Source organism: Canis lupus, chromosome 20, assembly GCF_011100685.1.
Source record: "Canis lupus familiaris isolate Mischka breed German Shepherd chromosome 20, alternate assembly UU_Cfam_GSD_1.0, whole genome shotgun sequence".
NCBI lineage: Eukaryota > Metazoa > Chordata > Mammalia > Carnivora > Canidae > Canis > Canis lupus.
Genome location: NC_049241.1, coordinates 51,083,822 through 51,111,820, shown reverse-complemented (window position 1 = coordinate 51,111,820; position 27,999 = coordinate 51,083,822). Strand labels below are relative to the sequence as shown.

At 50.8% G+C, this 27,999-nt stretch overlaps 1 protein-coding gene across 4 annotated transcripts in view; it reads left to right on the top strand.

Annotated features, from left to right (window-relative positions):
- Positions 1-27,999, top strand: part of PDE4A (phosphodiesterase 4A) — a 47,175-nt gene that overhangs the window by 6,039 nt on the left and 13,137 nt on the right. For 2 of the 4 annotated variants that reach the window (XM_038567317.1, XM_038567316.1), the window contains 5 exons: positions 24,352-24,543; positions 25,395-25,431; positions 25,537-25,607; positions 26,352-26,401; positions 26,586-26,698. In XM_038567317.1, the coding sequence (XP_038423245.1) occupies positions 24,352-24,543; positions 25,395-25,431; positions 25,537-25,607; positions 26,352-26,401; positions 26,586-26,698 (463 nt within the window). Of the gene's footprint in view, positions 1-9,095; positions 9,332-10,574; positions 10,777-24,351; positions 24,544-25,394; positions 25,432-25,536; positions 25,608-26,351; positions 26,402-26,585; positions 26,699-27,999 lie in introns of those variants that run through there. The other 2 variants (XM_038567318.1, XM_038567319.1) reach the window with 2 other exon arrangements.

Below are 27,999 nucleotides of genomic sequence, written 5' to 3'. Positions count from 1 at the left end.
AGTGGTAATAATCATCATTATCTTAGTGGTATCCATCTTCTAATGGCTCACTCTCAGGCTCCCCTCATCTTGGGTTTCCAGTGCCTCAGGAGGTATTCCTGTTGGACAGACTGGGGCCCAGAGGAGCAAGACACCCCTCCTTCATGCCCAAGCTCACACAAGCAGGAGATGGCAAAGCTGAGATCCCAACACCCGGCTATCTGATGCCTGGGGTCCTGGCACATGTCTTGCCCTCTCCTTGCCTCAGTTTCCCCATCTGTAAAGTGGGGCTGTTGGCACTGCTCTGTTGCCCGCAGCAGAGGTGGTGGTGGTGGTGGTGGTGGTGGTGGTGGTGTGTGTGTTTGTGAGTTCTGTGAGATTGGGGATGTGTGTAAAGGGCTTAACACAGTGAGTGCTCAGTAGATAGTCACTCAGGGACCTGGACTCAGGAGAGGAGGTGGGGCTTGCATAGACCCTGCTCCTCCACGGTGGGAAGAAAAAAACGGAACCTCAACCACATCCCTTCAGGGCTCAGGTTTCTGTTTCACTGTGGGCCTGTGTAGCCTCCAGGGGCTTCGTCGGGAGGGAAGGCATGGGTGCCAGCGTCCTCCCCCCACCCTTAGACAGAAGGAGGAAGGGGGAACTGAGAGGCCTCCAGTGGGAACCTTGCTGCTTAGAATGGGCTTTCTGCCAGCCTGTTTCTCCAGAAAGGGGGTTCTCTGAGTGCACACAGGGCGTTCCAATGCTACCCACGTTGCAGTTCCTGCAGCCACCAAAAAGGGGATCCAGACAGCCCTAGACTTGAGTCACAGGAACCCCCAGAGAGAGGGCACTGCCCTCCATCTGAGATGGCATCCACAACCCCCCTCCAGACCTGGGGATGTATGAGCCTGTGCTCCTGGCGCCCTGCGGGGCTGAGTCACGGCACCACAACGATCTGTCAAGAGGCAGATGGAGCTGGAGGAAGAGAAAGAGTGCGATGGTAGTGGGGGCGGGGGGGGGGGGGGGCTTGCCTGAATTGGGGGCGGGGCCAACGTACCAGCCTCTACCCCCCACCCCCAACCCCGCCCCGTGCCCCTCTGTCTCCGCAAAGTCTTCCCGCCCGGGGAGGCGCCGCGGGACCCCAGGAAGGGGCGGAGGCCGCCGAACTGGGGTCTGTCTCTGGCCGGTGGCCTGTGTCTCCACTCGGGTCCGCGCCTCCCCTCCTCTCTGGCTCTCGCGTATCCCTGGCCTTGCCCTGGGAGCGGGTCCCTCCGCGCGCCCCTCCCTCCGCGCGCCCTCTGCTGGGGGACGAGAAAGGCACAGGCTGTGTGCGCCTTCCGAGTGCGGACCCGCCTGGGCGGGACTCCAGTCCCCGAGCGGGGCACAGTCGCCGCCGCCACTGCCGGGCGCCCCGGGTTATTATTTCCTGCTTATCGAGCGCCTCGGAGAGTGGGCGCCAGGCCGGCCGGCCGCAGGCTGCGGGGGAGGCCCCGGCCCTCCCCGGGCGGGACCAGGCGGCTCTCCCCGTCCAGCCGAGCGCAGTGGAGACGGCCGCCTGGCGGACGCAGAGCAGCTTGGCGGAGAAGTTGCGCACGCGGAGTTCCCGGCTCACCTCCGCGCTCCTGGCTGCCGCTGCCCCTGTCCCTGCCAGGGCCTCGCAACACCGACCCGCGTGCTCACCCCCAGCGTCTCTGGCTCGCTATTCCTGCCGAGGAAACAGAAGTGACTTGCCCAAGGTCGCACAGCGAGTTGGGGTTAAAACCCAGGTCTCCTGGACTCCAGATGGGTGGGTGAGAATCAGGTTGTAGCCCTGCCCCCTGACTCGCTGTGGGACTAGGAGCCCACCATCATGCCCCCCTGGGCCTCAGTGTTCTTACTAAACCCGCGTGCATAAGATCTGCCCGCCCCCCGGGCTGTGGTAAGGCTCAGATGGCTGACGTTGGGGCCTGACAGCCAGGAGCTGGTGTTTGGAGAACTGCGCTTCTGCAAAGTGCATCTCTCTGACGTCGTCGGCAGACAAAAGGGGGGTGTCCTCCAAACCACAATCCTGGGCTCTGGCTGCCAGGGCACACCCCTCCTTCCTTCACTAGTCACAGATTGACTGGCAGGCTCCTCTGAGTTGGAGGTAGGGCTTTGGTGCTGGGGGACAGGGTGAGGACAGAGTTTGGGGGGGCATCTGAGCCCACTATCTTCACTCCTGAGTAAGAGCTCCAATCCAGCCTTGGCCCTTGACTTGCTGTGGGCCCTGAGGAAAGGATTTGCCTACCTGAGCCTTTGATTTTGATTCCACGGGCAGTGATTGAGCCTCTTCAGGCTGTGGCAAGGAATGAGACAGACCCACAGTCCCTGCTGTCCTGGAGTTCTCAAGCTAGTAGATGAGGAAGAAATAACAAGTAAAGGCATGTGATAATTCTGGTGACACATGGGACAGGAAGAAAAGAGGGACCCTGAGGTCAAGGAAGGGCTCTCTGAAGAGGTGAAATTTTAGTACAGACCTAAATGAAGTAACATCAGATGCGAAGTGAGCCTAAGGGAAGACGGTGACAAGCAGAGGGAACAGCCAGTTCAAAGGTCCTGGGGTAGGAGCCAATCTGTTATGTTAGGGGAAAAGCAGAGGGGCGGCAAGTGTGGCAGAGGCAGAGTGAGCAAGAGATGAGTGGAAGGAAATGAGGCAGGGAAGTAACAGGGCACTCGCGTAGGGCCTTACAGGCTATGGTCAGCATTGGCTTTAGGCCTTAGGTTATCTCTGCCTTTTTAGGAAAGGACAAAAGTCACTGAGCTGGGAGGAGACTGAACCATGAAGGGCCTGTGTAGCCTAGTGGCTAAAATCCCAGTCTCGGGATCCCTGGGTGGCGCAGCGGTTTAGTGCCTGCCTTTGGCCCAGAGCGCGATCCTGGAGACCTAGGATCGAATCCCACATCGGGCTCCCGGTGCATGGAGCCTGCTTCTCCCTCTGCCTATGTCTCTGCCTCTCTTTCTCTCTCTCTGTGTGTGACTATCATAAATAAATAAAAAAAGATTTAACGATTAAAAAAAAAAAATCCCAGTCTCTGGAGTCAGAGAACTGGACTCATCATCTAGCTCTGCTTTTTCCAGTTTGGGTGACCCTGGCCATGTCATTTCCCCTTCCTGGGCCTCAGGTACCCTGTCTCTGAAACAGGTCAATTCAGAACCTTATTTCTAAATTCTGTCCTGAGGAGTCAGCGAAACAATGGAAGGGAGCCTAAGGGCAGGTAAACAAGAATGCTCTTCCTTTCTGTTTTGTACCTGGACCTAGGGGTCCCGGTGGCCAGTGCAAGGGTCTTAGTGCTTTTAGACCAGGAATTTTCACTTGAAAGTGATTCTGGCCTCCAGGGACATGTGTGACACAATGCCTGAAGACATTTTTTTTGAGAGGATTTTATTTATTTATTTGACACAGAGAGTGAGAGAGCACAAGCAGGGGGGAGCAGCAGAAGGAGATGGAGAAACAGGCTCCCCACTGAGCAGGGGCCCGATGTGCGGCTCCATGTGAGGCTCGATGTGGGGCTCTGTCCCGGGACCCTGGGATCATGACCTAAACCCAAGGCAGACGCTTAACCAACTGAGCCACCCAGGTGCCTCGGCTGGAGACATTTTAATGATTGAGGGGGGGTGCTACTGGCTACTACTGGACAGGATTATCTGGCCTTAAATGTCAGTAGTGCCAAGATTGGGAAACCCTGCATTCCCAACAAGGTGTTATCACCACAAAGGGGCGAAAATTGGTTCTTGGGTGGATGTATGTAGGAAAAATAAAACAACTTACATTTATCTATAAAGCCCCAAATACACACAAGCAGATATGCAGTACAGGCATACCTCGCCTCATTACACTTCACAGATTCTGCATTTTTTACAAATTGAAGGCTTGTGGCAACTCTGCGTTGAACAAGTCCATTGGTGCATTTTCCCAATAGCATTTGCTCACTTTGTTTCTGTAGGTCACATTTTGATCATTCTTGCAAGTTTCAAACTTTTTCATCGTTATATTTATTGTGGTCATGTGTGATCAATTTGATGTTACTAGTGTAGTCATTTGGGGGTACCATGAACTGAGCCCATAGCAGTCGGCAAACTAAATAGATGCGTGTCGTTGTGTGTGTGTGTGTGTGTGTGTGTGTGTGTGTGTGTGTGTTTTGACTGCTCCACCATCCAGCTGCTTCCCAGGTCTCCCTTTCCTTGCGCCTGAGACGCGGCAATATTGAAATTAGGCCAATTAATCACCCTGATGGCCTCTAAGTGTTCAAGTGAAAGGAAGAGTCACACAAGTGTCTCAATTCCAATCAAAAGCCAGATATGATTAAGCTTAATGAAGAAGGTATATTGGAAGCTGAGACAGACCAGAAGCTAGGCCTCTGGTACGTACGGGTTAGCCAGGTTGTGAATGCAAAGGAGAAGTCTTGAAAGAAAATAAGGGTGCCGCTCCAGGGAACACAAGGATGTTAAGAAAGCAAAACAGCGTTATTGCTGATTTGGAGAAAGTTCAAGTGGTCTCGATAGATCAAATGAGCCACAACACTCCCTTAAGCCAAAGCCTAATCCAGAGCAAGGCCCTCACTCTCTTCAGTTCTGTGGAGGCTGAGGGAGGCGAGGAAGCTGCAAACCAGTTTGAAGCTACCGGAGGGTTGGTTCGTGAGGTTTAAGGAAAGAAGCCATTTCTATTATATAAAAGCAAAGGTGCTGATGCAGCAGCTGCAGCAAGTTATCCAGAAGCCTGGGCTAAGATAATTAGCGAAGGTGGCTGCCCTAAACACTTTTCAATGTAGTCAAAGCAGCCTTCTATTGGAAGATGCCATCCAGGACTTTCATAGCTAGAGAGGAGAAGTCAGTACCTGGCTTCAGAGCCTCAAAGGACAGGGTTAATGCGGTTAGTGACTTCAAGTTAAAGCTAATGTTCAGTTACCATCCTGAAAATCCCAGGGCCCTTAAGAATTATGCTAAACCTCTCCTGTCTGCTTTGAAAATGGAACAACAGGGCAGCCCTGTTGGCTCAGTGGTTTAGTGCTGCCTTCAGCCCAGGGTGTGATCCTGGAGACCCCGGGATCCAGTCCCACATTGGGCTCCCTGCATGGAGCCTGCTTCTCCCTCTGCCTGTGTCTCTGCCTGTCTCTGTGTCTCTCATGAATAGATAAAATCTTAAAAAAAAAAAAAAAAAAAGTAAATGGAGCAACAAAGCCTGGATGACAGCACCTCTGTGTTTTGGGTTTTTTAAAAAAAATTTTAAAAGATTTTAAATTGATTTATTCACGAGACACACAGAGAGAAAGGCCGAGACACAGGCAGAGGGAGAAGCAGGCTCCCTGCAAGGAGCCTGACGTGGGACTCAATCCCGGACCCCGGAATCACACCCTGAGCCAAGGGCAGCCACCGCTGAGCCACCCAGGTGTCCCAGCACCTCTGTTTAAAACATGGTTTACTGAGTATTTTGAACCCACTATCGAGACTGATTGCTAAGAAAAGAAAGGAAGAAAGAAAGAAAGAAAGAAAGAAAGAAAAGAAAAAGAAAGAAAGAAAGAAAAAAGAAAGAAAGAAAAGGAAGGAAGGAAGGAAGGAAGGAAGGAAGGAAGGAAGGAAGGAAGGAAGGAAGGAAGGAAGAAAGAAAGAAAGAAAGAAAGAAAGAAAAAGAGAAAGGTTCCTTTCAAAATATTACTGCTCACTGATAATACACCTGGCCACTGATGAGCTCTGACAGAGATGTAGTGAGATTAATGTTGTTTTCATGCCTGCTGACACAACATTCATTCTCCAGCCCACGGATTAAGGAGTAATTTTTGACTTTCAAGTCCTATTATTTGAGAAATACATTTCATAAAGCTATAGCTGCTGTGGACAGTGACTCCTCTGATGGATCTGAGCAAAAGGGATCAAACACCTTCCGGAAAGGATTCACCATCCTAAATGCCGTTATGAACATTCTGACTCATGGGAAGAGGTCAAAATGTTGACAAGTACAGGAGTTTGGAAGAAGTGGATCCCAACCCTCATGGATGACTTTGAGGGGTCCCAGACTTCAGGGGAGGAAGCAACTGCACGTGTGGTGGGAACAGCAAGAGGAGTAGAATTAGGAGGTGAGCCTGAAGATGGGTCCCCATTGCTGCAATCTCATGATCAAACTGGAACGGAAGACAAGTGGCTTCTTATGGATGAACCAAGCCTGAGGTTTCTCCAGGTGGAATCTGCTTCTGGTGAAGATGCTGTGAAGATTGTTGAATGATAAGATTTTAGAATATTACATATAGTTGATAAAGCAGTGGCAGAATTTAAGAAGATTCACTTCAATTTTGAAAGAAGTTCCACTGTGGGTAAAATGCTATAGAACAGCATCATACACTATAGAGACCCTGCAAATGCTCCTAAAAGCAAAACTCAATCCATGTGGCAAACTTTATTGTTTTCTTATTTTAAGAGATTACCACAATCACCCTGATCGGTCAGCAACCATCAACATTGGGGCAAGACCCTGCACCAGCAGAGATTATGACTCGCTGAAAGCTCAGATGATGGTCAGCATTTTTTAACAATAAAGTATTTTTAAATTAAGGTATGTACACATTTTTAGACGTAGGGCTATTGCACACTTAGTGTAGACACCAGTGTAGTATAAACATGACTTTTATATGCACTGGGAAACCACAAAATTCATCTGGCTCGCTTAGTTGTGATGTTCACTTTATTGGAATGGTCTGGAGCCAAACCTGCAATATTTCTGAGGTATACCTGTGTATGAGTGGCTGTGACATTTCATAAAGAAGGCTATTTCATAGAGAAGGGACTGTCCAAGCAGGCTATTCCTTGGGGCAGTGTTGGGGATAATGAAATAAAGGGTGGCAAACACTGGTGTAGAGCCTGACTCAGACACTCATTGGCTGTGTGACCTTGAGCAGCTTGTTTCTCTCCAAGACTCAGTTTTCCCATCTGTAAAATGGGGACAACAACATATCACTTTGCAGGTATTTTATGAGGAATAAATGAGATCAGAACTAGAGGTGCTGAATGTCCAGGAGGCATTCTGAAGGCTAGTTGCTGTCATCACCACCATCGTCATCATCTTCCTCATCATCATCATCATCTGTACCCTGTGGCGAGTACAGTGGCTTGCACATTACAAGCTCTCCAAAAAAATGTTTTGTCAGGTAATCATAGCTAACATTCAGTGAATGCTTTACTATCCCCAAATGCTTTGTGAGCCTTTTTTTTTTTCTTTTTTACATGTCCACCCATGAGATGCATAGTATCATTATGCCAATTTTACAGGTGGGAAAACTGAGGCTTAGTGAAATAACTGGCCCAAAGTCAAATGGCTAAGAAGTGCTGGAGGCCTGACTCAAACCTAGGCCAGCTAATTCTGGAGCCCAAGACAAGGGAGCCAACAGGTAGAGAAAGAAAGGTATTTACAGAGGTAGGGCCCTAAAATAGAGATTTGCTCCAATTTTCTTATCTAAAACAAGTTTCTCCCCCTTCCTAACCCCAAAGAGCCACAGGTAGGTTGGGGTAGTCTCTGAAATTATAACCAGCTGGCTAGCTTTGTTCTAGAATCTTCAACTCCTCAGTCTCATTCTTCATCTGTGAAAGGCGGTAATGTGCCCCCCACAGAGTCACACTGGCTGGGTATGCAGTGCCACCACAGGAGCCCCAGAAAGTCCCTATCGGCCTGTACTGCTCTGCTAAGGGGAGGTCAGCTTCTTGGGGCCACCTCATGAGCTGAGGAGGGCCCCAATTCTAAGATGCCTCAGAGACTAAGGAGTGGCAGGACTGGGGGAACCTTAGGAGTGTCTAGGGGCTGTGAGCACTCTCAGCTTCTAGCGGTGTCTCTGAGTTATAAGGTATGTTTCAGAAGCTGTGAGGGGCATTCTGGAGGTATCCCCAAGAATTGTGGGTTCATCTTGGTTTTGGAAGGTAGCCTAGGAACTGCGGAGGGATCTAGTTGTGCCCTTGGTGCCTATGGGGTATCCTAGGATTTGGGGGGCAGCTACATAGTTATGGGAACAGTCCTTGAGTCCAAAGAACCCCTGAGGTTATTTCAGTGTCTTTGAACTTATGGGGGCACCTCAGGAATACTGTGGAGCCATTTAAGGATTGGGGGACATCCAAGGGACTGTGGAAACGTTCTTAGGATCTGTGAGGGATCCTAGAATTTGGGGGGCACAATTTATGGTCTGCAGGAATACTCTGTGGCTGTGGGAAATTCTTTTTTTTTTATAAATTTTTTTTTAATTTTTTTTTTATTTATTTATGATAGTCACAGAGAGAGAGAGAGGCAGAGACACAGGCAGAGGGAGAAGCAGGCTCCATGCACCGGGAGCCCGACGTGGGATTCGATCCCGGGTCTCCAGGATCGCGCCCTGGGCCAAAGGCAGGCGCCAAACCGCTGCGCCACCCAGGGATCCGGGCTGTGGGAAATTCTTAGGGGTGCTTTGGGGGTCTCTGCCTGACTCCGGGATGGTGGGGGTGCTCTAGGAGATTTGGGGGACATCTGAAGAAACCTGATGATCCTGGGATCTGAAGGAGTTTCATTTGTGGGTGCATCCTGAGATTCTCGGGGTGACCCTGGGGTTTGTGGGGATATATCAGTAACAATGAGGACACTAGTAGGGGACATTTGGGGGGCTAAGGGATTGTCCCAGAGTCCATGGGGCCTCTCAGAGCACCTCTAGCTTTTGAGGGAAACTCAGGGATTTGGGGTACCTTGGGGTTCTGTGGGGACACCTCAGGGATAGTTGGGACAGTCTCTGGAATCGTGGGGACATCTGAGGGACTTTGGGGACGACACTGAGGTTTGGGAGAGCCACAGCGGTTTGTAAGAGCACCCCAGGGATTTGGGGGACATCCCAGATGTTTGTAGAGACGCTTCCGACGACTGTAGGGACCTCAAGGGGACTGCGGGTGCCCCTGCGGTCATTGGGGCCATTGGGGCGTCCCGCCGCAGCCGCGTGGCGCCCCGGCCCGCTCCGCCCCGGGGGCGGCCCCAGAGCGAAGCCGGAAGGGCCGAGGCGGCCGGCGGGGTGGGGCCCGCGGGCCCCGGGGCTGGGCGGCCGGCCTGCGTGGGCTGCGCGGGGCTGGCGGGCGGCGCTGCTCCCCAGCGCCCGCCGAGGGGGGCCGCGCCCCCTGTGGCCATGGCGCGGCCGCACGGCCTGGGCCGCATCCCCGAACTGCAGCTGGCGGCCTTCCCGGCGGCGGCGGCCGCCGAGGACGAGGCGTTCCTGCCTGAACCCCCGGTCCCGCGCGCACCCCGCCGCCTGCGTTCGCCGCCCTCCTCGCCAGTCTTCTTCGCCATCCCGTCCCCAACTTTCCGCAGGCGTCTTCGGCTTCTCCGCAGCTTCCAGGATTTCGGCCGCCAGGCGTGGGCCGGGTAAGTGCGCGCCCGTGGCGGTGGGTTCGAGTCCCCCCTGACCAGCTGGCGCGGGCCGGGGCTGGGGTTCCTCGCTGGCTCTCCCCAGCCTGACTTCCCCTCCTCCGTCACAGGACGGCGATAAAAATCATCCCTGCCCTCCAGGGTTGCCGTGGAGACATCTGATAGGGCATGCAGTAGGCACTCAATAAACGTTAGGTTCCTCCCACTTCCTGTGCAGACCTGAGGCTGCAGTCAGGCTCTGGAGGGGTGAGGCCAACCTGCCATCCAGGGTGATCTGGGGTCGTGTGTTCAGGTCTGCCGGCCTCAGGCTAACGGCCTGTGAAATGGGGCCAGCGCTGCCACCCCGGGGTTGCCTTGCCAGGAGGCTCGGTGACGTTACTGGGCGCACCGGGCACGGAGGGCAAATGGACTTTCTCTTCCTGGCCAGACCCGGGGTGGGGTGCGGGGGGCTGGAAGCTTGGAGACCACACCCCGTCTCGCTTGGAGACGGAGATCGGAGATCGACAGCCGGGAGGTGGGAGCCGGCCGGGTCTGGGGGCTTCTCCAGGACCAGGGGACGATCCTCTGCTTACCCCCTTAACCCCAACTCTCCGCACGCACTTGTTTGGAACCTGAGTCCAAAGACGTGCCGGGGGAGGGCACTGCGGGGACAGGCTCAGCGTCTGGACCCGGGAAGAGCCTGGGAAGGGGAGAGAAGATGGGGAGGGGTCGGGAGCCCCGCGTGGCCTCGGGGACGGGGTGTGTGTGTGGGGGAATCAGTCCCTCCCAAGTTGCTCCCTGTGTCTCTGTCTCCACTTCTGTCTTTCTTGTCTCTGCCCCTCCCCCTTCCCCGCATCCGTCGTCCCTCCCCCGGGTTTTTGTCACCGGACCCCGAACTAGGCCCCCGCGGGCCAGGCTCTTCCCCCAGGGGCGCGCGGCTCAGAGGGCTCCAGCGGCTCCAGCGGGCCCAGCTTGGCGTCAGAGTGGGGAGGGGGGAGGGCGGGCCCAGAGGCAAGGCGCGGCGGGAGCGGGGGAGAGGGGGGCCGGGGCCAGAGCCCGGGAATCGGGAGCCCGGGGCACACCCCTCCCCGCGCCCCAGGCCCGGAGGGAGGGGGGCAAGCGGGAAGTGTGCTCAGAGTTCCGCAGGAGGCAGGCGCTGGGGACACGGAGACGCCCGAACGCCCGGGGCCGTCCCTGGGGGGGTCACCGGGAGGGCGGGTGTGGAGGCGGCGCTGCCAGTGGCCACAGACACCTCGGGCCTGCGAGCAGCGCGCGCCACACAGCGTGCCGCTGTCCCCATGCTCGCCCCGACGGTCCTTGGCACCCATGCGCTCGGGTACAGCGCCCCGGGCTCGGCCCCGGCCCCCTGACCTGACACTGCCCCCGGCGGGCCCCGAGTCCCTGGTCCACTTCTCCTTCAGCGACGAGGACACCTGTTGGCACCCTCCAGGCAGATCTGTCAGGTGGGTGGCCTGTGGCCAATTCCCTCCTTTGCCATGGAGGGCTCTGGCTGGGGGGAGAGGGTGCCCAGTCTGCCTTGGGGAGTCCCCCGAGTGGCTTCCAGGGTCTGCCTGGAGCCCCACCCCCTTCCCTGGCCCTAACATTCTTGGTGCTGCTGGGGGCTTCCTGCAGGTGATAGCCCTCAAAAGGAGTGCTAGGTCCTGCCCCCTTCTTATTTAAGATGGGATCCCTTCATCCACTTTGTGCCCCTAAACCTGGGTTTCTGGCACTCATCCTGGCAGCAAATATGGGTGTCCAGCGTCACCTGGGCTCCACTCCCAGGCCACCGGTCTGGAGCCAGGTCCCTCTGGCCCTGCTTGTGACTCCAGTCCTACCCACCCCCTCCTGGCTAGTGCTGCCAGGCTGAAAACCAAGCTGGGGTGGAGGAGGGAGGGTAGGTTGGAACTGCTGGAACTCCTGGAGGTTATTTAGAATCAGCTGGACAGTGCTGGAGAAGAAGAGTTCTCAGAATTCTCAGGGTACTCCAGCCTTGTTCCTGCTTCCCTCCACCAGCCCCTTCAGACACCTGGACACACACATAACACAGACACGGACACACACACACGCTACATCCACAGCTACACATGACCGAAACACGGACACACCCACACACAGGGTATTTGGGGTCACCTGGTGTTTACTATGTAAGGCATGGTTCTCTTCGCCGGTGGGGACACAAAGAGAATCTCACAGTTGACTCATGGGTGCAGTGACACACAAGCCACAGAAATGCTGGTTTCACACAGCATCATACACGACACTGCCTGCAGGAACACACTTTCACCTCGGCACACACCCAGGCCTGGTTCCCACCCACACATAGCCACACACAGGAACACACCTCATGCCCACTCAGGAGTCAGGGACGGTCACAGCATATATGCATGGCACACAGGAACACTCTTACAAGGTCGCACAAATTTCACAGACATAGATAGAGACACACAGATCCACGCAGGCACTCATGAACACCCAGACCCCACTGACATACTCGGATGTACAAATCCACACGGAGAGCTATATACACACAGGTACCCCTGAGCACACATATACTCTGACTCACACATACACAGACCCTCTGTGCACACCCAGCCCTACAAACAGCCATGTCACCTGGCACCACGCGCCTGCCTGGCAGACACACACCAGCGCCCGCCCTCAACCTCTGCATGACCTTCACAAAGCAAATGCCAGGCCTTTCCATAAAGGCTGCCTGGCACCTCCTACGAAGGAGTCAGGTGGAGTGGGGCAGGGAGCCCAGGGAGATGCCGGGCCTGCCTGGGGAGAGATAGACACCCGGTGATTTAGTGTCCAGGTTTGTAGTCTGGCTGCCCAGGTTTTAAATGCTCCTTCTGATAGTTGATAGTCAAGTTGTTTGTCCTGTCTGTACCTCAGTTTATTTCTCTCGAAAATGGGGCATTAGTACATGTCCAGACACAGCACAGTGTCTAGCATGTGGCATTTAATAGCAGTTGACTACTTTCATTGTTGTTATGATTTTTACCAACCAGGACGTCTCCTTTCCTTTCTGCTCCCCTCCCAACTTGTTTGTTGCCCATTGGCCCCTGCAGCAGAACTCTCTGAAGCCTTGATCTGCTCCTGGGCTGCACAGCCCTCCAGAGGCCCAATTTGATGCTTAAGGAGCCCAAGTGGGCAGGCCTAGGGGCCCTGGGGGGATGGGGGGGCGGGTGGAGGCAGGTAGCAACTTCACTTGATGATGCCACCAAGTGGTCAGCCTCTCTGAAGGGGACCCTTGAGCAGGTTATTTCCCTTATGAGGAAGTGTCTGGCTATGTGGCTGTGATGTCAAGGCCTTTTGGCTGCCCTTGACTCCACTTTATGGCCTTGGGTCCCGTTGGGACATTAATGGAGCAGCCTCCAGCCTGACTTTGTTTCACCCTGAGCAGTGGCAGGCCAGGGAAGGGTGACTCCACATAGTTCCAGGGTACAATTCTGGAGGGTAGCTTAGACTCCCCACAACATACACACACACATACACACATTCTCAGTCTGTACAGCAGGCCTAATCCCCTTTCCTCTGCCATTCCAAAGCCCAGAGGACAGCAGCTCCTGGAAGCGCAAGCAAACAGCAGGGCCCCCGGGAGCCTCTTCGCATCCTGGCCTCTGGGCTCCTGCTTACGTGAGCTGAGTCCCCTGGGGCTGCAGTATCTGCCAGCCATGCTAGTTGGCGGCCCTCTGGGACTTGGGTCTCATCTTCCCTAAACTGGCTTCTGTGTCTGGGGCGAGGGTGGGGTCCTGAGTATGTAGGTATGCTCCTCTGTCCTCCCCAGTGGCACTCAGCAGAGCCACAAAATCCAAGCTGTGCCTTGGGAAACAGGACATAGTTCTCAGGTGATGAGGCCTCCAACCCCTGGCCATCGCTCTATGCCTTACTCTCCTTGTTGAACTGGGATGTTAGCACAACTCACAGAGTTGGTGGGAGACATAACTGTGTTTGTGTGCCCTTTGACAATGCCAGACACGGCAAATATTCAGTAAGTATCTTGTTATTATTGCTCCATACTGAAAAGGATCTAACCTGGCACCCGGTACACAGCAGGTGCTCAGTAAATGGACATTATCATCAAAGGCCCAGCTCATGATCTAAAAATATTCCATCTTAAGAGTTATTGTTGTTGTTGTTAACTAGGCTGTATACCCAGCATGGAGCCCAACATGGGGCTTGAACTCACAACCCTGAGATCAAGACCTGAGCTGATATCAAGCGTAGAGGCTTAATTGACTGAGCCACCCAGGTGTCCCTTAAGAGTTTTTAAACTTACTTTTAAAAATTAACATACAGTAAAAATTTACCTGTTTTAGTATATACTATATGAGGGTTTTTTAGTGTAGTAAAATATGCATAACATACAGTTACCCATTTTAATCACTTTTGGAGTGTACAATTCAGCATCATTAAGTATACTCACATTGTTGTGCAACTATTACCACCATCCATCTCTGATCTTCCCACACTGCAACTCCGTCCTCCTTTTTTTTTTTTTTTAAAGATTTTATTTATTTATTCATGAGAGACAGAGAGAGAGAGAGAGGCAGAGACACAGGCAGAGGGAGAAGCAGGCTCCATGCAGGGAACCTGATGTGGGACTCGATCCTGGGTCTCCAGGATCACACCCTGGGCTGCAGGCGGTGCTAAACCGCTGCACCACCGTGGCTGCCCAACTCCGTCCTCCTTAAGGGCTAATTCCCTGCATCCCCTTTCCCAACCCTTGACACCCACCATTCTACTTTGTCTCTATGAAAATGACTGTTGTAGGGACCTCATGTAAGTGAAATTTTACAGTACTTGTCCTCTTGTGTCTAGCTTAGTTCATTTAGTGTGTTTTCAGAGTTCATCCATGTTGTGGCATGTGTCAGGATTTCAATTTCTTTTTAAGACTGAATAATATTGGGATCCCTGGGTGGCGCAGCGGTTTGGCGCCTGCCTTTGGCCCAGGGTGCGATCCTGGAGACCCGGGATCGAATCCCATGTCGGGCTCCCAGTGCATGGAGCCTGCTTCTCCCTCTGCCTGTGTCTCTGCCTCTGTGTGTGTGTGTGTGTGTGTGTGTGTGTGTGTGTGTGTGTGTGTGACTGTCATAAAAAAATTTTTAAAAAAAGACTGAATAATATTCCATCGGCAATATATGCTACATTTTCTTTTTCTGTTCACCGGTTAATGGACACTTGAGCTTTTTCCAGCTTTTGGCTATTGTGAATAATGCTGCTATGAACATTTTGAGTCTTGCTTGCAACTCTTTAGTATTTAGAACTTCATTTTTTAAAATGTTTTATTTATTTTTATTTTGAGAGAGAGAGAGAGCTCGAGCAGAGTTAGGGGCAGAGGGAGAGGGAGAAGCAGACTCCCCGCCAAGCAGGGAGCCTGGCTGAGGGGCTCCATCCCAGGACCCTGAGAATCATGACTTGAGCTGCAGGCAGACGCTTAACCAAGTAAGCCATCCAGGTGCCCCAGTACCAAGTAAGCCACCCAGGTGCTCCAGTATCTAGTATTTCAATTCTTTGTATCTACCTAGAAGGAAAATTGCTGTCGTAATTCTATACTTAAGTTTCTGAGGAGCTGCCAAACTATTTTCCACAGTGACCACACATTTTACATCCCACCAGCACTGCACACGTATTCTAGTTTCTCCACATCCTCACTTGTTATTTAACCTTTTTTTTTTTTTTTTAAAGGATTTTATTGGGATCCCTGGGTGGTGCAGCGGTTTGGCCCAGGGCATGATCCTGGAGTCCTGGGATCGAGTCCCACATCAGGCTCCCTGCATGGAGCCTGCTTCTCCCTCTGCCTGTGTCTCTGCCTCTCTGTCTCTGTGTCTCTCATGAATAAGTAAATAAAATCTTTAAAAATATAAAAATAAAAAGGATTTTATTTATTTGAGAGAGAGCGAGAGAGAGAGCACGAGCAAGAGAGAGCAGGAGTGGGGAGGAGAGAGATAAGCAGTCTCTCCGCTGAGCAGAGAGCCCAACACGGGCTCGATCGCAGGACCCCTGAGATCATGACCTAAGCTGAATGCAGACACTTAACCAACTGAGCCACCCAGGCGTCCTTTTACCTTTTTTAAATAAATATTTTATTTTCATTTTTATTAATTTTTAAAAGTTTTTAAAAATTAAAGAAATTAATTTTTAAAAAGATTTTATTTATTTATTCATGAGAGAACAGAGACAGAGGCAGAGACACAGGCAGAGGGGGAAGCCTAATGTGGGACTTGATCCAGGACCCCGGGATCACAACCTGAGCCAAAGGCAGATGCTCAACCATTGAGCCACCTAGGTGCCCCAATATTTTTATTTTTAAGTAATCTTTATGCCCAACATGGGGCTCAAACTCATGACCCCTGAGATCAAGATTCACACAGTCTACTAACTGGGCCAGCCAGGTGCCCCTTAAGATTTTATTTTTAAGTAATCTCTACATACAACGTAGGGCTCAAATTTATAACCCCAAGATCAAGAGTCACATGTTCTGGGGCCCCTGGGTGGCTCAGTAGGAGCATCTGCCTTTGGCTCAGGGCATGATCCCAGGGTCCTGAGATCGAGTTCTGTATTGAGCTCCCCACGGGGAGCTTGCTTCTCCCTCTGCCTGTGTCTCTGCCTTTTTCTGTGTCTCTCATGAATAAATAAAGAAAATCTAAAAAAAAAAAAAAAAAAAGAATTGCTGTGTTCTACTGACTCAGCCAGCCAAGAGCCCCTCTTTAAAAAAGAAAAAAGGGACACCTGGGTGGCTGGCTCAGCGGTTGAGCATCTGCCTTTGGCTCAGGTGTGATCCCGGGATCTGGGATCTGGGATCAAGTCCCACATCAGGCTCCCTGCAAGGAGCCTGGTTCTCCTTCTGCCTGTGTCTCTGGCTCTCTCTGTGTTTCTCATGAATAAATAAATAAAATAAAATCTTTAAAAATAAATAAATAAATAAATAGATAGATAGATAGATAGATAGATAGATAAAAGAAAATAGCCATTCTAGTGAGTGTGCGGTGATATCTCATTGCACCTTTGATACGCATTTCCCTAATGACTAATGGTGTTGAACATCATCTCATGTGCTGATTGTCCATCCGTATGCACACATACTTTATTTATTGTGCTTTGCTTTATTGTGCCTCACAAATATTGTGGTTTTTACAAATTGAAGGTTTGTAGCAAACCTGCATCAAGCAAGTCTATCCATCAGTATCATTTTCCCAGTAGCATTTGCTCATTTCGTGTCTCTGTGTCACATTTTGCTAATGCTTGCAATATTTCACTTTTTCATTATTATATTTGTTATGGCAAACTGACCACTGACTCACTGAAAGCTCTGATGATAGCATTTTTTAGCAGTATTTTTCAATTAAGATGAACTTTTTAGACATAATGCTACTGCACACTTAACAGATCACAGTGTAGTGTAAACATAACCTTTATATGTATGGGAAAAAGAAAACATCTGGGGATCCCTGGGTGGCACAGCGGTTTGGCGCCTGCCTTTGGCCCAGGGCGCGATCCTGGAGACCCGGGATCGAATCCCACATCGGGCTCCCGGTGCATGGAGCCTGCTTCTCCCTCTGCCTGTGTCTCTGCCTCTCTCTCTCTCTCTGTGACTGTCATGAATAAATAAATAAAAAATCTTAAAAAAAAAAAAAAAAAGAAAACATCTATCTGACACTCTTTATTACAGTGGTCTAGAACCAAGCCTGCAATATCTCTGAAGTATGCCCATAACCTCTCTGGAGAAATGTTTATTTAAGTCCTTTGCCCACTTTTTAATTGGGTTGTTTGTATTTTGTTGTTGGTTGAGTTTTAGCTCTTTATATATTCTAGGTATTACTCTCTTATCAGATATGTGATTTGCAAAAATTTTCTCCCATTCTGCGGATTGCCTTTTACTCTTTGGATAGTGCCCTCTGATGCAAAAAACTTTTAATTTTGATGAGGTGCTGCTTATTTTGTCTTTTGTTGCCTGTGCTTTTGGTGTCATATCCAAGGAATCCTTGCCAAGTCCAATTTCATGAAGCTCCTAAGAGTTTTATAGTTTTTAGTTCTTACATTTAGGTCTTTGATCCATTTTGGGTTACTTTTGTGTATGGTGTGAGGTAAGAATCCACCTTTATCCTTTATCCTTTTGCATATGGATAACCGGTTTTGCCAGCACCATTTGTTCAAGAGACTGTCTGTTGCCTATTGAATGGTCTTAGTGCCCTTGTTGAAAATCATTTGACAATATACGTGAGGGTTTATTTTGGGGCTCTTTACTCTATCTCATTGGTCTGTGACTCTGTCTTTATGCCACCACCACACTGTTTTGATTACTGTAGCTTTGTAGTAAGTTTTGAAATTAGGAAGTGTGAATCTTCCAACTTTGTTCTTCCCTTTCAAGATTCTTTTTTTTTGTTTTTAAGATTTTATTTATTTATTCATGAGAGACACAGAGAGAGAGAGAGGCAGAGACTTAGGCAGAAGGAGGAGCAGGCTCCATGCAGGGAGCCTGATATGGGACTTGATCCTGGGACTGTGGAATCATATCCTGAGTCAAGGGCAGACACTCAACCACTGAGCCACCCAGGCGTCCTGTCTTCTCATTCTTGAATACAGGATGTCTTTTAATTTATTTGTTCCTTCTTTAATTTCATCCGGCAACATTTTTGTTTTCCATGCACTTATTTAAAAAAGATTTTATTGGGATCCCTGGGTGGCGCAGCGGTTTGGCGCCTGCCTTTGGCCCAGGGCGCGATCCTGGAGACCCGGGATCGAATCCCACGTCGGGCTCCCGGTGCATGGAGCCTGCTTCTTCCTCTGCCTGTGTCTCTGCCTCTCTCTCTCTCTCTGTGACTATCATAAATAAATAAAAATTTAAAAAAAAAAGATTTTATTTATTCATGAGACAGAGAGAGGGAGAGGGAGAGAGAGGCTCTCTCTCCTGCGGGGAGCCAGGTGTAGGACTTGATCCCAGGACCCCGAGATCACGCCCTGAGCTAAATGCAGATGCTCAACCCCTGAGCCACCCAGGCATTCCTGTTTTTCATGAACTTTTGTTCCCTTGGTTGAGTTTATTCCTAAGCATCTTATTCGTTTTGATGCTATTGTACCTGAAATTGTTTTCCTAATATTCTTTTGGGATTGTTCATTGTTAGTGTACAGAAGGAAAAACAACCAATTTTTGTGACTTTGTATCTTGCAACCATGCTAGATTCATTTATTAGTCAGTTCTGTGTTTTGACACAGGTAATCCCCACTGCTGGCTTTCTCTTCCCAAAATTCATCCGAGACTCACTCAAGTTGTTTTGTGCATCAGTAGTTAAAAAGGAAACTGCTGTTTCTTTCCGTTCTTGCTGACTCTTCATTTCTGATACCAAATGCATGTGGTTTCCCAGCCTTCCGCGCGCCCCCCCTTCCCTGCAACAACTCTTTGTGACACCAGCTGGGTGAACTACATCCTGATTCAGTTCTGACACTAACTGCCTGGATTTAGTATAGATCCCCCAGGTTAAGGGCTCAGTCCCGTAAGACTGCCCCGACTTTAGATTAAGTCTCAAGTCTAGAGTGTTACCTGTGCTTCTGACCAACCAGCTATACCTCAAGGTTCTAAGGACTCCTGCCTCAGGTTCAGCTGATTTCCTAGAGCTGGTCACAGAACTTAGGAGTACAGTGCACTTACTAGGTGACTGGTTCATTGGGTGCCTGGGTGGCTCAGTTGGTTGGGCATCTGCCTTTGGCTCAGGTCGTGGTCCTGGGGTCCTGGGATTGAGCCCCACATGGCTCAGGCCCGCTCAGAGCCTGCTTCACTGTCACTGCCTGCAGCTCCACCCTGCTTGTGTTCTCTGTGTCAAATAAATAAATAAATAATCTTTAAAAAAAGATTATTGGTTTATTATAAAGATACAACTCAGAAACAGCCATATGGAAGAAATGCATAGAGCAAGGTCTAAGGGGAGGCGCATGGGGCTTCATGCCGCTCCCCAGGTGCACCACCCTCCCACCACCCACAGCACCTGATGTGTTAGCAACCAGGAACTTTCAGAGATGTTGACAGAGGCTCCATTTAGTAGGCACATCTGATTAAATCATTGGCCATTCCATTGGTGATTAACTCAACCTACAGCTCTGTTCCCTTCTGGTCGGGGGGTGGGGGGGGGGCATTGCAAGTTCCAATGCCCTAATCCTATGGTTGGCTCCCCAGGCAAGCAGTCCCCCCCCATCTTGAGGCTCTCCAGGTGTCCCCCGCAGATAGTCATCTCTTAGCATACAAAGACACTTTTTACTGCAGAGGTTCCTAGGGTTTTAGGGAACTGTGTGACAGGAAACCAGGGCAGAGACCAAATATATATTTCTTATTATTTCACAGTAGTTCAAAAAAAATTTTTTTTAAGTAGGCTCCATGCCCAGCACTGGGCTCAACGTGGGGGGCCTGATCTCACAACCTCAAGATCAAGACCTGAACTGAGATCAAGAGTCGGATGCTTAACCAACTGAGCCACCCAGGTGCCCCTCCCCCCATTTTAAAAATTGCTGGATAGTATTCCATGGTATGGATCTGCCACAAATTATCCATTCACCAGTTGATGCTCATTTGTTTTGGTTGTTTCCAGTATTTGGTGATTATGAGCAGAACTTAAATATTATAAATATTTGTCTGCAGGTTGTTTTTTTTTTTAAGATTTTATTTATTTGAGAGAGAGAGTGAGAGAGCATGAATGGTGGGAAGGGGCAGAGGGAGAGAAGCAGACTCCCTGCCAAGAGGAGAGCTCAATGCAGGGCTCGACCCCAGGACCCTGAGATCGTGAGCTGAACCAAAGGCAAATGCTTAACTGACTGACCCACCCAGGCACCCCATATCTGCAGGTTTTTGAATGAGCATATACAGTTGACCCTTTGACAACATAACTTTGAACTGTGTGGGTCCACTTAGATGCAAACTTTTCTCGATATATATAGAACATGACTGGAAATGAATTTTCTTTATGATTTTCTTTTTTGAAAAATATTTTATGTATTTGAGAGAGAGACCGAGAGAGCCCAAGTGGTGGGGAGCGGCAGAGGGAGAGGAATAAGCCGACTCTATATAAAATAGGGAGCCTGATGCGGGGCTTGATCCCAGAAACCTGAGATCATGACCTGAGCCGAAGTCAGTTACTCAACCAACTGAGCCACACAGGTGCCCCCCCATATGATTTTCTAAATAACAGTTTCTCTAGTTTACTTTATTGTAAGAATACCGTATGTAATACTTATGCAAAATATGTGTTAATCGACTGTTTATGTTATTAGTAAGGTTTCTGGTCAAAAGTAGGCTGTTAGTAGTCAAGTTTTGGGGGGGAGTCCAAAGTTATCTGCGGATGTTCAACTTCATGGGGGGGAGCATCCCTAACCCATTTGTTCAAGGGTCAACCGTATTTTCACTTATCTTGGGTGTAAACATAGGAGTGGATTTTGGATCACACAGTAAGTGTATGGTTCATTTCTTAAGAAACTGACCAAATGCTTTCCAGAGTGGCTGTACCACTTGGCGTTCCCTCCAGCAATGAATGAGGGGAGTTCCAGTTGCTCTAAATCCTTGTCACCACTTGCCAGGATTGCCAGTTCTTGTTTGTTTCTTTGTTTGAACCATGCTGATAGGGATGAAGGGATGGTTCCTGGTTTTAATTTGAATTTCCCTAAAGAGCAATGGTGTTTCCTATGCTTATTTGCCATCTGTATATCTTCTCTGGCAAACTGTCCAGACCTTTGCTCATTTTTTTAAAGACTTTATTTATTCATGAGAGTCACAGAGAGAGAGGCAGAGACACAGAGAGAGAAGCAGGCTCCCCACGGGGAGCCCAATGTGGGACCTGATCCCAGGACCCCGGGACCACGACCTGAGCCAAAGGTGGACGCTCAACCACTGAGCCACCGAGGCGCCCAGCCTGTGCTCATTTTTAAATTAAATTGCTTGTCTTCTTTTTTTTTTTTTTTTTTTTTTTTTTGCTTGTCTTCTTTTTATTGAGTTTTGAGAGTTCTTTATATAGTCTGGATACAGATCCTTTGTCATGTATTTTTTCCTAGCATGAAGCTTGTCTTTTTATTCTTTTGACAGTGTCTTTTGCAGAGCAGAAGTTTTCAGTTTTTAAGATTTTTTTTGATGTTTGTTTTTAAAAGAAGTTTGGATTTTTGTTTAAAATTTCTGATTTCTCAGGAGCCTGGGTGGCCCAATCAGTTAAGCATCCAACTCTTGAACTCAGCTCAGGTCTTTTTTTTTTTTTTTTTTGAATGTCTTTTCTTCTTTTTTAATTTTTTTATGATAGTCACACAGAGAGAGAGGCAGAGACACAGGCAGAGGGAGAAGCAGGCTCCATGCACCGGGAGCCCGACGTGGGATTCGATCCCGGGTCTCCAGAATCGCGCCCTGGACCAAAGGCGGGCGCCAAACCGCTGTGCCACCCAGGGATCCCTCAGCTCAGGTCTTGATCTCAGAGTCATGAGTTCAAGCCCGGGTTGGACTCCACTTTGGGCATGGAGCCTACTTAAAAAATAATAATGATAATAAAATTTCTGACTTCTTTCCTAAAATTGGAATAGCTGGTTGCTCAGGGCCCCCAGCACCAACCTACCTGTGGTGTCAGCTGCCTGGCCCCTGGGGACATTTGCTTTGATGGCAGGAATGTTCTCAAACAGGGCTCAAGCAGGCAAAAGGCACCAGTTCACATTTTGGTCTGAGGAGTTACAGGACTTGAGTTTGAATTCTGACCGCACCATGCTCTTGCTATGTGACCCAGAGCTAATCATTCTCCTCTCTGACCTTAGTTTCTTCATCTGTAAAATGGAATCAGCACAGTGTCTTCCTGCACCCCTACCCCCAGGCTGGTCCAGAAAAAAAGGCTAATATATGGATCCTGGTTTGGCTATCCCACTCTTAGAGATTTTAGACTTAGTCATTAGCAGAGGACCATTCAGATAAAATCTTATACTGACTCTCTGTAGGTAGGATTGGAAAGGGGAGGATTCCATTTCATTCCCATACCCTCTTGCACCCACCAGAGCATATCCTGAAGTCAACTGACCACTCTAACTCCCGTCACTGTAACAACAGGGTAACAGACCAGAGAGGGCAGTGGCCTTCCCAAGGCCACACAGTATGCTGCAGGCACATAGCTCCCCACACCCATCCTCGGTTCTCCATATTGATTGCCTTGCTGATTCCACTGCCTGAGTGGCATGTATGGGGCTGATTGACTTACAGTTGCCAGTGTTTCCTGAGCTCTGTGCTAGGCACCACCCTGAGTGTCCCCAGGCCAGGGTTCCTCCATCCTCCCCTCTCTCTCTAGCTGTGTCTCCATTACAGTCTGTTTGTATTTCCACTCTAGCCACATCTCAAACAAAACCCAAATCCTGCCACAGGGCTTTTACACTTGCTGCCCACCCCCCCCACCCCCACCGAGTGTTTTCTCCTACCTCCTGATTAGTGGTCTGCTCCTTCTCATCTTTCAGACCCTGCTCAAATGTCACCTCCTCAAAGTGGCCTGGCTCAACTACAGTAGCTAAAATCACCTGTCCAGTAACTTTCATCTACCCACTTGTTTTTTTTTTTAATATTTTATTTATTTATTCATGAGAGACAGAGAGAGAGGCAGAGACACAGGCAGAGGGAGAAGCAGGCTCCATGCAGGAGCCCAATATGGGACTCGATCCCAAAACCCTGGGATCATGCCCTGAGTCAAAGGCAGATGCTCAACCACTGAGCCACCCAGGCGTCCCAATACCCACTTGGTTTTAATTCTGTGCATGGCACAATCCAATTTGTATATTTATTCATTACATTTTATGATTTATCCAGTAAACATCTATTGGGTATCCACTGTGTGCCAGGCCATGTTCTTGGCTCAAGGGACAGAGCAGTGAACAAAGCAGACAATCCTTGCTCTGCATAGCTAAGTTGTAGAAAGGAGGGCAAATAGTAAAGAAGTAAAACATAGAATATGTCAGATAAGTACTATTTCTTTTTTTTTTTAAGGAAGGGAAATAGGGCAGCCCAGGTGGTTCAGCAGTTTAGCGCCGCCTTCAGCCCGGGGTGTGATCCTGGAGACTTGGGATCGGGTCCCATGTCGGGCTCTCTGCATGGAGCCTGCTTCTCCCTCTATGTGTGTCTCTGCCTCTCTCTCTCTCTCTCTCTCTCTCTCTCTCTCTGAATAAATAAAATCTTAAAAAAAATAAAGGAAGGGAAATATAAATTATTAGGGCAGAGATTCAGATCTTAGATGTGTTGGTCAGATGAGGCCTCCTAAGAAGATGGCATTTGAGCTGAGGCCTGAAGGAAGTGGAGGAGGAGCCAGTGGAGATTTGGGCAGGGGAAATAGCCTTGCAAAGGCCTGAGGCAGGAATGTATCTGGAATATTTAGGAAACAGCAAGAAGGCCATTGTGGCTGGGGTAGCGTGAGTGAGGGGTAGACTGGGAGGCCATTGGGCAGGGCCTTGTGGGCCACAGTGAGGACTTTGCCTTTGCTCTGGGTAAGCTGGGAGCTATAGAAAGATCTGAGCAGAAGGATGTAGCCTGATGGAGGTGTTCACAGCCTCCCTCTGGCCACAGTGGAGGGCAACAGACTGAGGGGCAAAGGCAGGAGCCTGGGACCAGGACAGAGGCAAGCAATGGTGAGGGGGTGGGGGGCTGACCAAGGAGGAGGTGAGAAGTGGACAGATTCTGAATAGACTTGGGCATCGAGAAAAGTAGAGTCAAGAAGGCCGCCACACTTTTGGGGTGTGCACTGCTGCTAGGTTAACCTGTTTATAATCCGGTCCTCCCCATGCCATCTCTGTGAGGGATAGATGGTGGTTACTCTTGGTCACTGCTGTGTCCCCGGCACCTCAACAGAGCCTGGCTCACAAAGGTGCCCAATAGTTGTTTGATCTCTGCAACTCCCTATCTCCCATCTCTTTTGGGGGTAACTGTCTCTCTTTAATGTCTTCCATCTGCCCCGCATCTGTGCCAGGAATTTCCTTGGCACCTTACTCCTCTTGACCTCCCCAGGGTCATCTCAGCCCCCCTGACCCCTCTTCCGCCCATCCCCTTACAGCTTCGAGGCAGAGAATGGGCCCACACCATCTCCTGGCCGCAGCCCCCTGGACTCGCAGGCGAGCCCGGGCCTCGTGCTGCATGCTGGGGCCGCTGCCAGCCAGCGCCGGGAGTCCTTCCTGTACCGTTCGGACAGCGACTACGACATGTCCCCCAAAACCATGTCACGGAACTCGTCAGTCACCAGCGAGGCGTGAGCACCCCATTCTCACCCTCCAGGCCTGCTCCCAACACAAGCTGCCCTTACCAGGAGGGAGTGGGGACACTGCCCAAGCCCCGGGCCACCTCTCCTTCCCAGTGAAAAGTAAACAGCCTCCTTGCCCACATCAAGGGCTCAGTCCCTATCTAGCATGTCCACCCTGTGATGTTTGAGTGTGCACCCCATCTCTGCTCCCTACCTAGCTACACCGGGCCCCTGCTCAGGCCCAGCCTCCACCCATCCCTGCAATCCTGCCCATCCAACCTGCCCAAGCCCACTTCTATCCACTGGTAACTGGGGCTTGGCCCCACCTGAGGCCCTCCCTGCTGCCACTTCTTCCCACAGATTGTCCACTTTGGCTCAGCCCCCCTTCCTTCCCCTCCCCCAGATTTCCCTAAGCTAGCCCCCCTTGTCACGACCACCTGTTGAGATCTGAGCACCCCCAGACCTGCTCAGCCCCCTCCCCTCTCAATGGATCCTCCAGCCCTTCGCCCTGCCCATCCACCTCACTCCCCTAACTTCTTCCTGCTGCCCCTCCTAGCCACTGCTCCCACCAAGCTCAGCCTTGGCCATATATTTATGACAGGCCCCTTTGTCTCTGCACACCCCTCACTAACACCCACTTGAGCTCCTCTCCCTGCCCATCATTTCCTTCGGGACCAGCCCCTGCAGGGGGTCTACCCTTGGGAGGTATAAGTTCCCTCTCCCCTGACTTATTGGAGCCTCCCCTCCCAGCCCACCAGCCCCCACAGAGGGTCCATTCTAGAGAGTTGCTTCTCTGGCACCCTAGCCCCTCTTCACCCAGGCCTGTGAGCGTCCTGACCTGCCCCTGTCCTTGATTGCAGGCACGCTGAGGACCTCATTGTGACACCTTTCGCCCAGGTAAGACCCCTCTCCTAAGGAGGGAAGGGACTCCAACACTTCCCCACCCTTGGGGACAGGGACCTAGCCCCAGCCGCCTGTCCTCACAGCTGCACCCTCTTCCAGGTGCTGGCCAGCCTCCGAAGTGTTCGCAGCAACTTCTCACTCCTGACCAATGTGCCCATTCCCAGCAACAAGTAAGTCAAGGCTGGGCCCCAACACTTATAATCACAAGGCAAAGCACACCTGGGTTCAGCTCTTAGCTCTGCTGTGTGACTTCAGGCAGGAACTTCACCTCTCTGAGCCTCGGTTTAGGCCACAGCTCCCTCTGAGCCAGTAAACCATTGCAATTTGAATGCCTAAGACAGAAACTTTTAAAAACAAAGACCAAGGGGTCTAGACACACAGTGGTGAGACCAAGGGTAGCTGGTCATCCCAGCCTTGGGGTCACTCCTGGCCCTGACACCAACTTTCTGGGCAAATGGCATCTTGTGGTACCTTTGCACCCCCTCCATAAAATGGGAATTTAATAGCACCTCCATTATATGCTGCTGTGGGGGTCTGGCAGATGATACCTAGAAAGTGTGAGAACATTGCCCAGCACATAGTTAAGAGCTCACTAAATAGCATTGGTTATTATGCGGTAGCAGGAGCATGGCTGAGAACTACTGGCCCTTCTGGGAGTTAGGGGAGAGATGGTCAAGGAAGCAGGAACTTTGGATACGAAGGACCAGTCCCTACCGCTGATCAGCGGCCTCACTTCTTTGAGCCCATTTCCTCATCTATAAAATGGATTCTTACGAGGCTTTCTGAGGGGCTGCAGGCTGAGTACATGGGACACACTGAGCGCTCAGAAAAAGGAAAACTGGCATTATTCATGCAAAGGGGGAGGCAGGAATCTTGGGCACACAGGCTGATGTTGGAGCCCCATTTCTTTGCAGACGGTCCCCACTGGGCGGCCCAACCCCTGTCTGCAAGGCCACGCTGTCAGGTAACAAAGCCCAGGGGGTGGGAATGGGCCCCTCTTGGTGCTCCAGTGTGTGTGTGTGTTTGGGGGGGAGCCCCTCACCTGGGGGTGGCTGTCTTAACCTTTCCCAGCACCCCTCTCACCTGGTGCAGCCTCAACATCACAGGCTGCGGCCCCTGGCTAACCACCCGTGCTGCCCCTTCTCTAGAAGAGACATGTCAGCAATTGGCCCGGGAGACATTGGAGGAGCTGGACTGGTGTCTGGAGCAGCTGGAGACCATGCAGACCTACCGTTCCGTGAGCGAGATGGCTTCTCACAAGGTGAGACTGTGTCTGGCCCTAGGCCGGGCCTGAGGATGGGGTGGCCACCCATGTTGGGTGAGACCATCCATGGGGTGGGGCCAGTCTCTGGGGCCCCTGGGGTGGGACTAACTTCTGGGTGGGGCCTGGGGTGGAGCTAGTGGGGGCAGAGCCAGTTTGCAGATGGGGCCAACGGGGTGGGAGTCCATCCCTAGGTGGGGCCAACCCCCTAGGCTGCCTATTCCTGTGGATTTTGACTTCTCCCAGGGGTGGGGCTAGCTGGGTGTATGGGTGGGTGTGGGTGTCTGTACATCTGTATGAAGGCAACCATCTCAGGGGGAGGTTGTCCTATGCTAGAGTCTACAAGCATATATGTGACTAGGTCTGTATGGCCGTCAATTTGTTGGCTACACATTTGGAACACAAGGTGGGGTGTGAGGGGATGTTTCAGGCGGGCACATCAGGTCAGGAGTGATGTGCAGATGTGTACCTATGGAAGATGTATGGGTGTGCACAGGCAGTTATACTGGGCTGTAAGTGTGTGGGCTTGTGCCAGAGGAATATGTATATTTACAAGTGTGAGTCGGTGTGGGTATGAATCTGAGTGTGTATCTCCATGTTTGTGACTGTGTGTGTGTGTGTGCGCGTGTGCTTGCAGGGCTGCAGGGGAGGGTACAAGGCTTCTGTGTACAGCTGTGTAGATTGTATACTGCACAACTCCAGAGGGCACCATTCAGAAAGCGGGCACTATGAATGATGTTTCCTGGAGTTGCGCAGCACAGTGGTAGCCCTCGTGGGAGGATGTCTATCAGGAAATGAGTATGCAGGTGGAGGTGTCTGTGTTGGGGGGGTGCATACACCTGTGGGTGGAGATTTGTCTGGGAACATTCGAGTCTGAGAATGATTGTGTCTCTGAGGGTGTGTTGAGCATCTGAGAATGTGACTGTCTCTAAATGTGGGCCTGCAGGTGTGTTGCTGAGATGGTGTGTGTGTGTATTTGTGGGTGTGAGTATGAGCATGCCCTTGTGGATTTCTGGGGGTATGCTTGTGCATATTTGTGTTTGTTTGAAAGTATGTCTGTGGGTGTGTTGAGTGTATGTGAAGTATGTCCAGCATATCTGGGTGTTTGTTCCTAGGTGTGTGTCTCCACGTCTGGGTGTGAGTCTGTGTTCTTGAAAGGGGTGTGTCTGAAAGTGTGTATATCCTGTGAGCTCAACTGTATACCTATAAATGTGTTGGACATCAGAGTTGTGACTGTGTGATGTGTGTTTGTGTGTGTGTGTTGGTGTGGAAGGTGTGTCTCAGAGTGTTTGTGCGTCTGT